The sequence below is a fragment of the Protomyctophum bolini genome, assembly GCF_963924005.1.
Source record: "Protomyctophum bolini genome assembly, chromosome: 2".
NCBI classification, from domain to species: Eukaryota; Metazoa; Chordata; class Actinopteri; order Myctophiformes; family Myctophidae; genus Protomyctophum; species Protomyctophum bolini.
In genome coordinates this window covers 9,176,064-9,191,041 of record NC_137863.1, presented here as the reverse complement: position 1 = coordinate 9,191,041, position 14,978 = coordinate 9,176,064, and the positions used below count along the sequence as shown (strand labels likewise).

Sequence of the window (14,978 nt, the reverse complement as noted above, 5' to 3'; positions counted from 1 at the left end):
AAACTAATAACACCTAAACAAAAACAGGACAAGTGTACAGAAATACAACACAACAATGACAATCAATCAAAGGCCTATATATAAATTGCAATGCAATCCAACAGGTGATTACAAAACATAACAAGAGCCTTCTATTGGCTCTGGTGTAGCCTAATGAAACAAGGGTGGTGCGTCACCGCATTCTTATAAAGGGCACACAGCTGATACTTAATTGCACCTCTCCACTTTATTAGCTGTAGTTGGAAGCACTCGGCGTCCGTTAGAGGAGCTAACTAACATTAGCAAACATGAGTACAGGAGGAACTCCTTACATTGGTAGTAAGATAAGTTTGATATCCAAGGCCCAGATTCGTTATGAGGGCATTTTGTCTTCTGTCGACACAGAAAAGTCCACGGTTTCTTTGGCCAAAGGTAAGCTGGTATTTTTCAGAATGTGTGCTTATTATATCGGTAGCAACTATCACCTTTAAATTGCTTCTTAACCACTTTGAACCAAATTGTCAAATGTTTCTACCAAAAATAGTGAAAATGGCATACTTGTAAGCGCCACACATCACTGCATGCTTAATGTAGATGTTGAGAGTCTTCCGTTATTATTCACACTGCACTTTATATTTTAAACACTTATATTCTAAAGCACTGATGCTATCTAGTCCTACATATTAACTTTTTCTGTGTAAAGTACCATGAGTTGTGTTGCTGCAGCTGAGGCACAGTTTGAGTTTATGAAGTTTATTTTAACCTTCTCCAACAGTTAAATCATACGGGACTGAGGGCCGACCATCAGATAGACCAGTCCCACCAAAAGATGAAATTTATGAATACATAATTTTCAGAGGGAGTGATATCAAGGATATCACTGTGTCTGAGCCACCCAAAGTGCATCATGGCTTACCTCATGACCCTGCCATAGTACAGGTAAATGATTCCTATAACCTGTTGTGTGCTGAGGTATTATAAAGTCATGATAATCACAACTACAGTTAACTATGTATGTTGCAGTCCTCCATTGGCAGTGCACCTAATCCATACCACCAACGCTGGAGTCCATATAGAGACCCAATGCCCTCGTATGACCAGTTAGCTGCTAGTTCTCTACTCAACCAGCGGTATGCAGCAGCGCTGGGCATTGGTAAGCATAAGCACTGTTCTTTGAGAGGTAACATGTCATTGTTCCGACCACGTAGGTTGGACTAACGGAAGGTCGGACTTATGGGCAGTCCCCCTTTAGGTAGTGTGGTTGATATGTTAAAGCTACATTTGGAATGCTTGCCAACTACTCTACACTACATTTCTTGAGGCAACTGCTTACATCCAGGCCTATTGAAACCATCTAGTTCTTATCCATGTCTTTTAGGAGGAGGACTCCATGGCATTCCGGTACAAAGAAGCCCCATGGTAGAGCAGGCTGTCCAGACGGTTCCAATGGTCAATACCGACCAGAAAAGGGGCCAAACTGCAGCCCAGCAGCAGAACAGAGGGTCTGCTCGACCATCCCAGCGCGCTGGACAAGATGGCTTCCAGACTCAGAAGAAGACTGTACCACAGAGTAAGCAGACAGGGCAATTGTTGCGTTTTTAAAAAGAGCTGCCGTACACACTCTCATATTTATTTGGATTAGAAACAAATCAGCAGTGCTGAACTGTAAATGTTTGTGCATTCGGGGTTCAATAGATCGTTTGGGCCTAGACATGTCACTCATGCAGTTACAGGTATATAATTGGGTTTACATTTTCTCTATTGACTTTTTTGACATTCAAATGATTCATGTTTAGGTCAGGTAAAACCTCAGAATGGCCCACCCAAGGTCCCAGGAGGACAAAGTAATGAGGAAAACAAGAGGCCAAGACGAAGACAAGGTATTGTAGTATTTACTTACACATGAGTAATGTAATGTAGTTTGTGTTTGCATGGTTTGATTGTGGTACTTGGCATTCAGGCAGTCGCAGGAGCAGGAACCGTGGCAGAGGCCAGCTTCTTGTGGAAAACTCAAATGCTACCCTGCAATTTGAGTCGGATTTTGATTTTGAAACTGCAAACGCTCAGTTCAAAGATGATCTCACAAAGGAGTCTCAAGGTCAGCTGTTAAAGTGGCATTTTTGTTTTAAGATTGTGTATTCATGTACTTTTAGAGTCGTCAGAACTTCCGTTTTTGGAAAGGTGGTTGTAAATGGAGCGTTTGCTTTTTCTTGCAGCAGAGGGAGAAGCCAAAGTGGATTCTGGGTTGGAAACGCAGAACAGTCAGGATATGGAGGAGATTGAGTTTCCTGGAGACAAATTCTATGACAAAACCAAATGCTTCTTTGACAACATCTCATCAGACTTGAAGCCCAGGTGAATTTGTTTTCATCCCCTAGTTTTTCTACTAATCCATATTTTCACTTTGTCTTTAACACCGTTTATTTGTGTCCTTAGGAGGACTACCTGGGCAGAAGAGAAAAAGTTGAACATGGAGACATTTGGGGTCCCAGGCCGCTTCCTGAGGGCCAGGGGATTCAGGGGTTATCGTGGGCGCAGAGGACAAGGCAATGCTGACCAGCGATCCCTGCCTAAAATTGGTAGTGGGAGGGTGTGAATTTGCTTGAAAAAGAATGCCCTCCTTTTTTTTCTTTTTTGGGGGAAAATTTGAAGCCTAGACTTTCTTTATTTTTTTCTTAATTCATCCCAATGTCTCCTTGGGAATATTGTGCTTTGTACTCGCAAAGCACAATGCACTGAAATGATTTCTCATGATCGGGAGTGGCATTGTCTAAAGAAGAGTATTAGTTGGCACTCAATTCAGAGCCATGAAAGTTGGTTTATACCTCTTGATTAAACCACATTTGTTTAAATGTTGAACTATTTAAATATTAACTGTTTCACTTGAGGTTTGACAAGTAATGGTACTTTTCTTTTGTTTTTTTGTTTTTGTAAATATTTTAGAGGCACGTTTGACTGCCCGGATGTGAGCCCTTCCGAATGCTATTTATTTTTCCACAACTGAGATGGACATGAATTCCTAGATCTTTTCTTTTCCATCAATACTGTGTGGTAAGCTTGGTTCTTAAACAACCAATAATAAATAAATGAGTGACTTGATTCAAGTGTGTTTTATTTATTTTACATTTGGATAAAGAGGGATTCTAAATAACAGTAACAATGTAGAACATATGCAAACCTCAGCCTATATGATTTGTGGTTTCACTGCAAATGTTCATCTCGGGTACTAGCCCCTGCTGATTGGTCTTGCAGTCCTGTACATGCAGTGGTTTACAAATGGCAGCCAATTCACTAAACTTGGGGTCTAGGTCATCCAGCTTGCTTAAAGAAAAATTGTCTTCAGGGATGATTATATTCTCCAGATCTGAGATGGTGTCAAAAGAGTCTCCCTCATTAACATAGACGTGAGGCTTGTCGTTCCCCAGATCAATCTCTGTGGCCTTGACAGACAGCAGCCTCTGAAAGGGCAGGGGTCATTCAAACATTAGTTCACTTTGACCATAATTATTCAGTGGCAATCCACAAATGCATCCTGGGGGGGGTTCAAGAAATTGGATAAGGATAAGTCGGATGTACTACTACGCCATAGCATGTGCCATACATGCACTGTGAGGCAAACTGATGCTGGAATTCAGTGGCATGCTTTTCAATGAGCTGGCTAGACCAGGTTATGAACACTATTTGTAATTGCCACCTTTGTCAGATAGGCCTAATCTGTTCAGGAAAATAAAACCATGCTATTTCTGATCTTTTATATTGACGTGCATGTTAGTTTCTGACTGCAGTGTTCACGTTGTCAGGTTTCCAGGCTTGACAGTCGGACATGCTCTAAACTCGGTCCCAGAATACGACAAAATGACCATGGTAAACTAGATAATTAGTTAATTAGATTGAAAGTCACAAGACCATGATAGGTCCTACAGTATGTGTACTCTACCAACCTGGTGAAGAAAGGAGATGAAACATCTGTCTGAGATGGAGCCATAGCTTGTGTCCAAATTGTACAAGGACTGCGTCATGTACTTCCTGTCCTGCAACTGTACACAGCCAAGCAGAGGACAAATCAGCCATTTTTCTCCAACAGATACTTTAATGAGCACAAGCTATACAGCTCTTACTGTACCTGGTTGCCATGATGGTAGCCATAGTCCACAACAGTAGAAGTCCTCTAAATTATGGGAAATAATATATTATTTCAAGAAAATAAATATTTGAGATTAATCAATATTTTAGTGTGATTCTAATTGTTGTTGCCCAGATTTATACTCGTCGCTGTCAGGAGGAAACCACCTTACTCCATTTGAGATTTTCTTTTCATAAAGCAATACTGTTGAACACGTCTTGTGTTGGTTAAAACAATGTATTAAAAAGCGCTTCGGACAAAACCTTAACTCCATTAGACCCTCAAAATGTTAAAGCATATAAACTCCACCACCTCTCCCCCTCTCATGCAAGTAATTGACAGTATATAAAGTCACAATACAAACTTTGATGAGGCAGTATTGCACTGTTTTAAATTTCCTGAAAATGTATATTTTTCATTTCCTGAAAGTTCCATTGGAGTTGGGTGGTTTCCCCCCCAACAGCAGAGATATACAGGTTCATTTAAAATAAACCAAATACCGTCGAAAAGGTTTCTATTATAATTTCTAACATTACAATATCACATAAGACCAATTCAAGAAAGGATTTATAATACAAAAATATCAATCTTCTGAAAAGTATGTTAATTCATGCACTTGATACTTGATCAGGTCTCCTTTTACACACATTACTGCATCAAAGCGGTGTGCCATGGAGATGATCAGCCTGTCGCTACATAGGGCACAGCAGTGGGCATGGTTTTCTGGTTCCACTGAAAGATGGAACCGTTCATTTTTCCCATATTAATTCACAAAAATGTTTATATAAATTATTTTAAGCCTAGAGTGAAGCCATCCAGGATCCTGGTGAATCATGCCCATAAAACCTTTCATTCTGTGAAAAGATAACAAAATAAAACTGCAAAACAAAGGGTATTTATTAAATGTACTATATCATATAATTTAAAATTGAAATGTATTTTCTATTTTTCACAGAATCAAAGGTTTTACAGTATGGCCATGAATCACCAGGATCCTGGATGGCTTGATTCTCTAAAATAATTGATATAAATATCTTTGTACATCTCTATGGGGAAAAATGAATGACAGATTTTTCAGTGGAAGCAGAAAACTACACCCACTGCTATGCCCTATAGAAGTCCAGGTTGCTTTGATAGCGGCCTTCAGCTTGTCTACATTGTTGAGTTCGGTGTCTCTCATCTTCCTCTTGACAATACAGCTCAGGCAAGTTTGCTGGCTAATCAAATACCGCATGGTCAGACAAACCAGTTTACCAGTATTTCTGTGCCAAAGGTTTAGTGCCAAAATTACTAGTAACTTATTTGCTAACCATGGTGGCCAGCCAACTCACCTGACCTGAACCCCATGTAGAGAGTATTGTAAACTTTGCAAAGAGGAAGATGACATACTGTACCACGTAGACTTTGATGCCTGACAGCATGTCCCAGGTTCGATTCCCGGCCGGTGGTGGATTTGCTACATGCCACTAGTACCAACTTCATTACGCTTGCCTGTCTATCTCACTACTGTCCTGTCGAAATAGTGGAAATCCCCAATAACAATGGGCTTCTTCCATAACACCTGACGCAGGCTTCGATGCAGTAATTCATGTATAAAGAGCACCGATCAAGTATTCAGTGTATAAATGGATATTTTTCAGAATTTCTATATTTTAAATAATTATTTTGATTTAGTCTAATGTAATATCAAGCTACTGGATTTTTCTTTTCATGAGCTTTTTTAAATTCCACAAAACAAATTTTACCACGATATTCATGCATGCGTGCATGCGTGCGTGTGTGTGTGTGTGTATATAATTAAGAGATGCAAATACCTGTTTCAGCGAGTTGCCATTGAGATAAGAACAGTCTTGGTAACTGGAAGATTGATCATAAACCTGTAAGAATAAATGACAGAGGTTATAGCTTCATTTTAGGCTACACTATTCTGTTAATAAATAATACTACCTTTGTGAAACAATGACAATGGGGCTCTTTGTCATTCTTATAATAAATCCTTCTTTTGATCGGTCTAATGAAAGCTACTGGATTTTTCATTTTCATGATCTGTATTGCCATAATCATCAAGATTTTAAGACACAAAAGGCTTGAAATGTTTTACTGAATGTGCAATGAAAGTAGAATCCATTGTTTCACTTTTTGAAGAACATTACGATTTGTTTAACTTAACTTTTCCACAAATCCTTTGAGATGCATGCATGCATGCGTGTGTGCGTGCGTTCGTGTTTTCTATATTAATTAAGAGGTGTAAATACCTGTTTCATTGAGTTGTCATTAACATAAAAGTATTGATTTGCTGTATCCACGACATCTTGGTAGATGGAAGATTGATCAGTGACCTGTAAGAATGAATGGAAGAAGTTATAGCTTCATTGTGGGCTACACATTCTCAAAGTATGAATTATGGAAACTGTTAATAATTAATACCTTTATGAAACAATATTGGTGTTTTCCTTTACCCCCTTCATGCCCATTGGATAGATGCTTTTGCTCATTATGTACTTCTTTTATTAGTACTATATTTGGTACCTGAAATACAAAGAGGAAAAGAATATGACACAATTGCTATTTCTGGGGAGGGGAAGAGAGAGAAATAATATTGTTGGTTTGTTTGTGATTTTGCTGAGGGATGTACTGTATGACCTTGCAGTCTGTTCCTGGATTCTCAATGTTTGATGAAAGCAGAGTTTCTCCGCAAGCATTGTCAATCTGCACAGGAGAGAACTCCTTTTCACATGAGATGAAGGTTACTAGCAGCAGGAAACCTGTCAATATGGGGACATGCATTTTAAATAATCCCATGTTAGTCAAATATATTGTACCATACTGTACAATATTTTCCTGATTAATCCATTCTATTCTAATGGGTAATGGCTAGATACACTTCACACTGTAACTAACTACCGTATTGTCAAAGTCTAGTCCCTGATTATAATACGACCCGTTTTTTTTAGGATATTTCCATTGGAAAAAAATATAGTCTTGTATTCAGGCCAGTAGGGTACTAACGCAGGGGTTCCCAAACTGTGGTGCATGCACCCCTTGTGGTGCGTGAACACCCTCAGGGGTGCGTGACATGAAAACAACGGTAATGGCGGTTTTATGGTGTCATTTAGCAGCACAAACAGCAACCAGAGATGTATACAGCAGCTGCATGTCTCTCAGTGCAGTGACATTCTGTGATTTATTTGCCATAATCATTTTGAAAAATGTATAATTTTCGGCCAAATACAACAAGACTGGCTGGGGGGTGCGTCCGCTAGGTCAGGAGGTAACGGGGTGCATGGCCAATAAAGTTTGGGGCCCGCTGTACTAAACCATTACAGTTGTCATGCCAAGAGCCTGGTGTGTGTACTGTATATATACAGTATATGCTTCTTTCCCTCTAGCTACTGCCCCTTGCTTGGCCAACCTTCCCGGATAAACAAGGATAATTATGATGTGTAAGGAATCTCCCATGAACAAAATGTTATACCTAAATGATAATCAAACATGTCCCATACTACTACAGTGGTTCTAAAACTGAGGTCAGGGTCCTTAAGAGGGTTCCAGGGGGTCCCCAGCAAGATGATTATAAATATAAATATTTAAGGTTTTCAACTCTGACAGTGTACAAATGGAAGGGGGGGGGGGGGGGGGGGGGTCGTCTGTGCCCTAATAATCCATACCAAAATTGGGGGTCCTCGAAATGCCAACGTTTGAAAACCACCAAAACCAATGAAGCAGATGTTCTTACACATGAGTAGAATTAAGGCAGCAAACACAATCATGATGGCACCATAGCTGACATCGGAGCCTGTGGTTCTCCTGATGTGGCAGTTGGGCGTCACAGAGCAGTCACACACTGTCACAGAGAGGTTGTAAATGCCACTCTGGCCTTGCAGATCTGATATCTTCAGCTCAACAGTGTGTGGACCAGCATATACATGTGTCTCTCTCACCAGGTCCACTGTGTAGCCTGAGAGAACACACACACACACACACACACACACACACACACACACACGTCAATTATTATATATAAAAAAAAAATATATATATATATAGTGTGATTCATGGTTTATCATGCAGTGAGTTATTGGAATCATACTTCTGGTACATCCATCCAGGTCCACAGAAGCGACAGATAAAGATGAGATGTGATGGACAATATTTAGACTTGTGCCAGGTAGCTATATACAAGCCAAAGGTTCTAATATGGTTCAACAGCACTTTAACCAAAAATAATAATAATTACCATGTAAAGGATCTAATCTCCATTTTCCCATTACGTCCCCCAGCAGTTCGAATGCAAAGGGTCCTCCAAAAGGATCACTGTCCAGGTCAATGGCTGTGATCGCGCTGGTGGTGGGGCCTTCAGACACACACATGTCCACACGGTTCACGGTCAGCTGGGGCAAATTGTCATTCTGATCCGTCACATGGATCAGCAGAGTGGCTGTGCCCGTCATAGGCGGGTTACCTGTCAAACACAACTTGTGTTACAAGTGCAGTGAAAAGTGCATTTGAAATAGTTGCATGGTTGTAAAAAATAGGAAATAACTGAATATTTTGTTTATGTCATGGCATTGCATATATGAACTAACCATTGTCCACCGCATGCAGGGTGACGGAATAGGTGCCATTGTCCGCAAAAGGAGATTCTCTGTCCAATATCTTGGCTGTAGTGATGTGGCCTGTGTCAGGGTCCATTTTGACCCAACCATCAGGATCATCTGCTATTATATACCTGTTGATACATGGAAGATATTTGATATCCTACTAAGTCTGAGCAGACATTTCTGAATGTCAAGTGTGTGTGCGTGCGTGTGTGCGTGCGTGTGCATGTGTGTGCGTGTGTGTAATATTGATTACATCAGGTTGTGTAAAAGAAAGAAAGGGCTTTTTTGTTTACTTACACAAAAACTTTAGCATGACTGGAGTCAGGATCAACAGCTGTTACATCCCCCACATGGGTTCCAATGTCTGCATTCTCTTCCACCGCAACCTCTATGACAGCCACAGTAAACATTGGTGGGTCATTGGTGTCCTCAACTTCAATGATGACTTTCACAGTTTGTGCTGACTCTGACCCCGTCTGAACGGATCTAGTTCCACCAGTTCCACCGCCTCCACTGATCTCCACCTTCCAGAGGCCGGAGGAGGTCCTCTCCTTCACTTTACATGAGAAATATGGCACCTCATTTTCCACTGAGATGGATAGTTCTTTCTCTGCACTCTCTTCAAAGTCCAAAGGCTGAAATGACACAGTGCACCCAAATATATTTGAAATATATTTCAAAACGGCATTGTGTGATATGATATAATTTCTATAAAGGATGGACAAAAGGAGCAACACAGAGAAGTGTCCAAACACAGATCAGAGCTGTTTAAGTCCAAAGGAGCACACTGACTGACAATATGTCACTGTGTTCAGCAGTATAGTATGTAGCCTTGGTACCCAGGCTTTTATTTTCGTTCGCAAGTATGTGATCCTGAGCCAGTAAAGTTGTGAAAAGCTGGTAGGGATTCACCTTAATAGCTGTTTGGAAATGTCAATGCTATTATATTTGTGTGGCTGCTAGAGTGGGGATGAAATGAGAGGTTGCAATATAATATTAATCAATCTTCATCCATGAAGTTATATTAATCAGTGCCTCTATTGAGCAAGAGGCTTGATTGGTGCAATGTGTGTGTGAGGTTTGATTATATACCATGTACACACCACACCATGTACACCATCATGTATAATCCATGTCAACTAACTAGGTAGTGTCAAAGGTCAAGGTCAATCAAATCAATTATTGATCCACACCTTCCAACTTCTGATCTACTGATTGTGGGATGAGGCTTGGTGCATTTCCCATTTCACCTCCTCCCTCCATTACGTTTCCTAGATGATGTTAAGGCAATAAATAAATCATTGTAAATGGATGACTGGATGAGCAGTGAGCACTGAATAAAGCATGTAACTGAAACCCACGCTGTCTTGTTTAAATTCACCTGCACTTTGCACGTATAATTGTTTTTGCACAATGGATGTATTCAAGATATTTGTTGCTGATACTGCTGGAGCAGTACTTTGAGGTTCACTTCCCTGACCTGACCTGACACTACTTAAATCTATTGACTCCATTCACCTGCAGCAACCTGTTTTACTGAGAGTGCAGTAATCAACCTGCAGCTCAACTAGAGTGTATGTAGTGTACATACATACCTTGTTACTTTTTAAGTGGATTTGTGGATTGGATTTGGATTGATTCGTGGATACGAATCAATGTAATTAGCCGAGGTGGGTTAGAAGTATAAACTTGTCCTGGCAATAATAATACAGTAGTGGGAATCACGGTCAGATTTTTAAAAGCTTTGTTTTGAGGTCCTCAAGGGTTTCAACAGAGGAGAGAAAATCGTATGCAAAAAAAAAAAGAGTATGCACATATTGATTGTTAGCTTCAATGAAACCTTAAAGCTGCTACAAGCAATAATATGTCAAAATTGTAATGATCTTTTTTTGGGAGGGGTGGGTGGGTGGGGTGGGATTCAGACAGCCAGCAATGGGTAAAACGCTCCCAAAAAATGTAGTCTCTGTGACACATCTAGGGGCCGCAATCTGCATTCAAAGATTTTCCTAGAAGCTTTGTCATTGGTCAATTTACCTGTCTACTTCCTGATGGGTTAGTCATTTCGAGCGAGTTTTTTTTTTTTGTTCGACCAATGACAAAGCTTCTAGGAACATCTTTGAATGCAGATTTTGGCCCCTAGATGTGACACAGAGACTAAATGTTTTTTGGGAGTGTTTTACTCATTGCTGGCTGTCTGAAAGGAAAAAAAGGGGCTCATTAACATTTTGACATAATATTGCGTATAGCAGCTTTAATACAGCACATAGTATTTCCAGGCCTTGTTATCAAACACACTACATCTTTCATTCTTCAATTGTGAAGATGTTTGGAATGTAACCACGCGTATTAATTTGATAAATAATTAATTTAGCTTTAGATTGGTTTTAATATACCGTTTATTGTTGCCATTATTTGATGTGTTTATGAATGAAAATGTAATTAAATCAAGCAGCTGACAGGAGGTTGTAAGTTTCCACAGCAAACGGTGATAAATACGGTGCCGTGTCTAAGACTGGAGGGGGTTGCCAATAAAATGCAAAGTATGCAGTCAAACAGAACTCACTTTTACAACAGTCAGGATTCCATCATTCGTGTCTCTTTCAGTTTGTATCACAAAATGCCCGCCATCGTCACCACTGATGCTGTATTTGGCCCTCCATGCTGGGCTGTTCTTGGAGTCCCTATCAGTGGTGTGTATTCTGAGAGGAGATAACCCAGTCTCCCCTTCTGCCACTTTTCCAGGGCCCTGCCATAATTATGTAGCAAAGGCAGACAGGTCAACAGAGCCAAGAATGAACAAACAATCCAGGTTATAAGCCTATATTTCATATACTAGTGGTAGTGTTAATAATTTCTTCTTCCATGAATGGAAGGTGTCTAGTGATTTACATGGACCTATCCTATAGCATCAATCGATGCCTAAATATCTGACATTTGTAAATTGTTCCTAGATTTATAGTGCTAAAGCGTTAACATGAATACTTACTGTTTTTCCGCTGATAGTCGGCAGGTGGTTGTTGGCATCCTGGATATGAATTAGTACAGTGGTTGAACTTGACAGTTGGATCACTTCTCCATGGTCTATGGCCTCCACAAGCACTGTGTAGTTGTCGCTCACCTGAATACAGACATAAAAACAGGTCATTCTGTGATCTGTATATTGTTTAGACATGTAGGCCTACTGAGTTCTTGGTGTAGCTTTCCGGAGAACCTATAGTTTCTCTGCATTCTATGTATGTGTCTATATTGCAAAATGAATGCATAATTTTACAGTTGGTTTTAATTGATTTAGAATCCAATTTCGCATTTTATTTCTGGAAATAAATACAACTTCCAATGGCCTTTTATAGATGAAGCATCAACTTAAAGAAAAGTATTCCCATGGAGAAATTCCCTAATTTGCAGTAGCACCCGGTATCCCAATAACATGATCAGAAGAAAACTGGAACTGGAACAACCACAATGTGGTTTTTGAGAATGTTATAGGGCTGGGGAATGGGGTGGACATGCTGGGCATGTTACTTAAAAGCAGGAGCATCAATTATTTGTTGTTTTTTACAGTATTCAAGAAAAGAGGGTCTTTATGTATTTCTTACATTAACAATATTTTCTCCATAACAAAGGAGGCCTTTACGGTTTATGTTCTGTAAGTAAGTTGGGGCACTACTAATAAATAATGTTTGTGTTTAATCCAGAAGACAATAGTGAACCATAATGACTGATATAAGACTTGCTCCAAGTATATGAATGGACTATTACATTTTGGATCAGAAACTTTCTGATTCCATTCATATTTTTGTCAAAACAGGGGCTCTGACTTTCTGGGCATAATTGCATCCGAAAGAAATTGTGAAGTGGGAGAATTGTGTTTTTCAGCATGAAACACATGGAATTGGATAAATATAATTTTGACATTTTAAGGGGAAAATATGTCACCTGCCTCATAATCCAAGCATCCTTTAAATGAGATCCTGCCAACATCATTAATAAAGAATTCAGCATCTGGTGGTGTTGGAGACACAGATTTGATTTCATAGTGGAAGGTTGAGTTTGGTGTTCCATGTTTGTCTCTGTCATGGGCTAACACCGTTAGGAGGAAGGAGCCTATCGGGGACAAAATGTATAAATGCTGCGTCATTTCACAAATGTACATTTTATGTCTGTATTATTTAAGTGAAGAAAAGGCTGCACATGCATAGCCATGATGCAGGATAATATATTGAATACCAACGTTTCGACCAGGAAAGGTCTTCTTCAGGGATGGATGTCTGTTTTCTTTACCTTGTTGTTCTTCTTCACTGATGGTTAACTCATATACATCTCTCTGAAAGCGTGGTGGGTTATCGTTGATGTCTCGTATGGCAACTTCAACCCCTAATTTGGTATCCAATGATAGGTCTTCATGTCTTGCCTCAAATCCGAGCTACAGAATAAGACAGCGACAGCAATCATTGTAATGTACAAATTGCTTTTAGGAATATATGTGTAGTTAGTGTGTGTGTGTGTGTGTGTGTGTGTGTGTGTGTGTGTTGCGTTGTTGCATGTCCAACCTTGAGGATTTGGATCTCCTCATAATCAACAGACTTATGGACATACACAATGCCAGATTCCTTATGTATAGAGAGGACCCCCTTTGGCTCCTCATCCACTCCTGCTCCATAGAGACTAAAATGTATACGGAACTTGTTCTCCAGATCGATCTACAATACAAGAGCAAGCTCATTATATCATTTATATTTATCAATATATCATTATGAATAGAAATAACATCTGAAAATGTGTGCTTGTATCAAAACACATTATGGAAGACTAACATAGCAACAGACAGTATCAATTAAAGTTATCAGCTGAGAACTTTGCGGACTAAATGTGACATTTTGAAATGGCAGGTATAATTTTAAAGAAACCTCAAATGTTCTCTCTTCTTTAATAGTTTGCTTACTTTTCCCAGCTCGTACGGAAAGGGCCCAGGGTGCTCCTCCTCAATACCAAAGGAGTCAATTATCCAAGCCCTTTTTTCACGTCTCAGCTGCTCTGAACATGCAGCACTACAGAAGATCTATAAGCCACGAAAGACAAAAACAGCTCAACATTGTGTAAAATGATGATAAAATGTATGCAGTTGTAACAGTGATTACCCCCCCCCCCCCACCCCTTGTGGATGAACTGTAGTCGTGTAACTGGTTCTTGAGGTGAAGAGTAGTAGTTAAAATGACAGACATTCTCCGCATGTTTGACCATAGTCTTACAGACCCATGTGCTCACCAGGAATGAGAACGGGTTTGTACACTTTACACGGTAATCACTGACTATAGGTTTTGAGACATTTTGCAATGTAAAATGGCAAAATTTAAATCCATTACATATTAGACTGACTGCTTGCTTACATATATTTTACAATATGTAATGCAATAAAAGAAATGTGCTCGCAATAGTATGCTACTTACTGTAGCTCAACAACCTGCATGGTCTACAATGGCAAACAACAACATCGTTTCACAGTAGTTTGTTGTAGACCGTTAAGTACGGTAGACTTAACTGTCATACAAAACACAAGTAAATATTGACAGTTAAGAAAACCTTGCTTAAATAATCTATGGTGTTGTAAAAGAACAACAAAAGTAATTTTACCCCTCAATTTACTTACCAATAGGTAGAGCAGAATCATTGTGGTGACCTGCCTGTCTGTTAGCTATGAGCAAGTGGCAAGAGACTCAACCCTTTATCACCTGCTCCAGCACACACACACACACACACACACACACACACACACACACACACACACACACACACACACACGTTGCTCATTGCCTTTTGATGTTATTGAATGGAGTTGAACTGCATTCTTATGTAGTAAGGAGACCTTGATCAGACTAAATGTTTTGTTTACAGCAGTATATAGTGGTTGAGGAGAAGTTTTCGTTATGCTGTAGGCTATAGTTAACACATACAATGAAATGAAAATATTCACACAAAATGACTGTGGATTTTGAAGAGACGATGGCCATCTTCCTTTTCAAACCCCATTTAATGATTCTACGTTTGAACTGAAACAGTCAAAGGTGCACCTTTGTATTTTGGCTGCATTAATCAACATACACACCTATAATCGTGCTTGAGAGCAGTGTCCTAAAAATGTTATCTAACTTGTGCTGAAAACACTTAAAGGTAAGGTAAAGGTATAAGTGATATTGTAGTAAAAATAAGTGTTAAATAGCTATATGTGTTCAGTAACTTGTCTCTCCAGCTCTTTAGCAAACAAATTGCATTTTCAT

General features: G+C 39.6%; 2 protein-coding genes across 2 annotated transcripts; one reads left to right on the top strand and one right to left on the bottom strand.

Moving 5' to 3' along the window:
* Positions 1 to 61: 61 nt before the first annotated feature.
* Positions 62 to 2,926, top strand: LOC308324107 (protein LSM14 homolog B-like). The gene is made up of 8 exons (XM_080776033.1): positions 62 to 411; positions 755 to 918; positions 1,003 to 1,132; positions 1,358 to 1,549; positions 1,776 to 1,859; positions 1,940 to 2,077; positions 2,199 to 2,334; positions 2,416 to 2,926. Exons 1-8 carry the CDS (start codon positions 288 to 290, stop codon positions 2,573 to 2,575), a joined length of 1,128 nt encoding a protein of 375 aa, XP_080632159.1. The 5' UTR covers positions 62 to 287; the 3' UTR covers positions 2,576 to 2,926.
* A 1,167-nt stretch (positions 2,927 to 4,093) lies between these two features.
* LOC308326611 (cadherin-like protein 26) lies at positions 4,094 to 14,372 on the bottom strand (the record flags this gene model as incomplete). The annotated part of the gene is made up of 16 exons (XM_080779568.1): positions 14,351 to 14,372; positions 13,646 to 13,762; positions 13,254 to 13,403; positions 12,985 to 13,126; positions 12,644 to 12,807; positions 11,690 to 11,821; positions 11,267 to 11,449; positions 9,001 to 9,338; positions 8,689 to 8,831; positions 8,340 to 8,564; positions 7,839 to 8,060; positions 6,746 to 6,867; positions 6,530 to 6,631; positions 6,358 to 6,441; positions 5,917 to 5,979; positions 4,094 to 4,147 (listed from the first exon to the last, which is right to left on the bottom strand). The coding sequence occupies exons 1-16, from the start codon at positions 14,369 to 14,371 to the stop codon at positions 4,094 to 4,096; spliced, it is 2,262 nt and encodes a 753-aa protein (XP_080635694.1). The 5' UTR covers position 14,372.
* Positions 14,373 to 14,978: the final 606 nt, after the last annotated feature.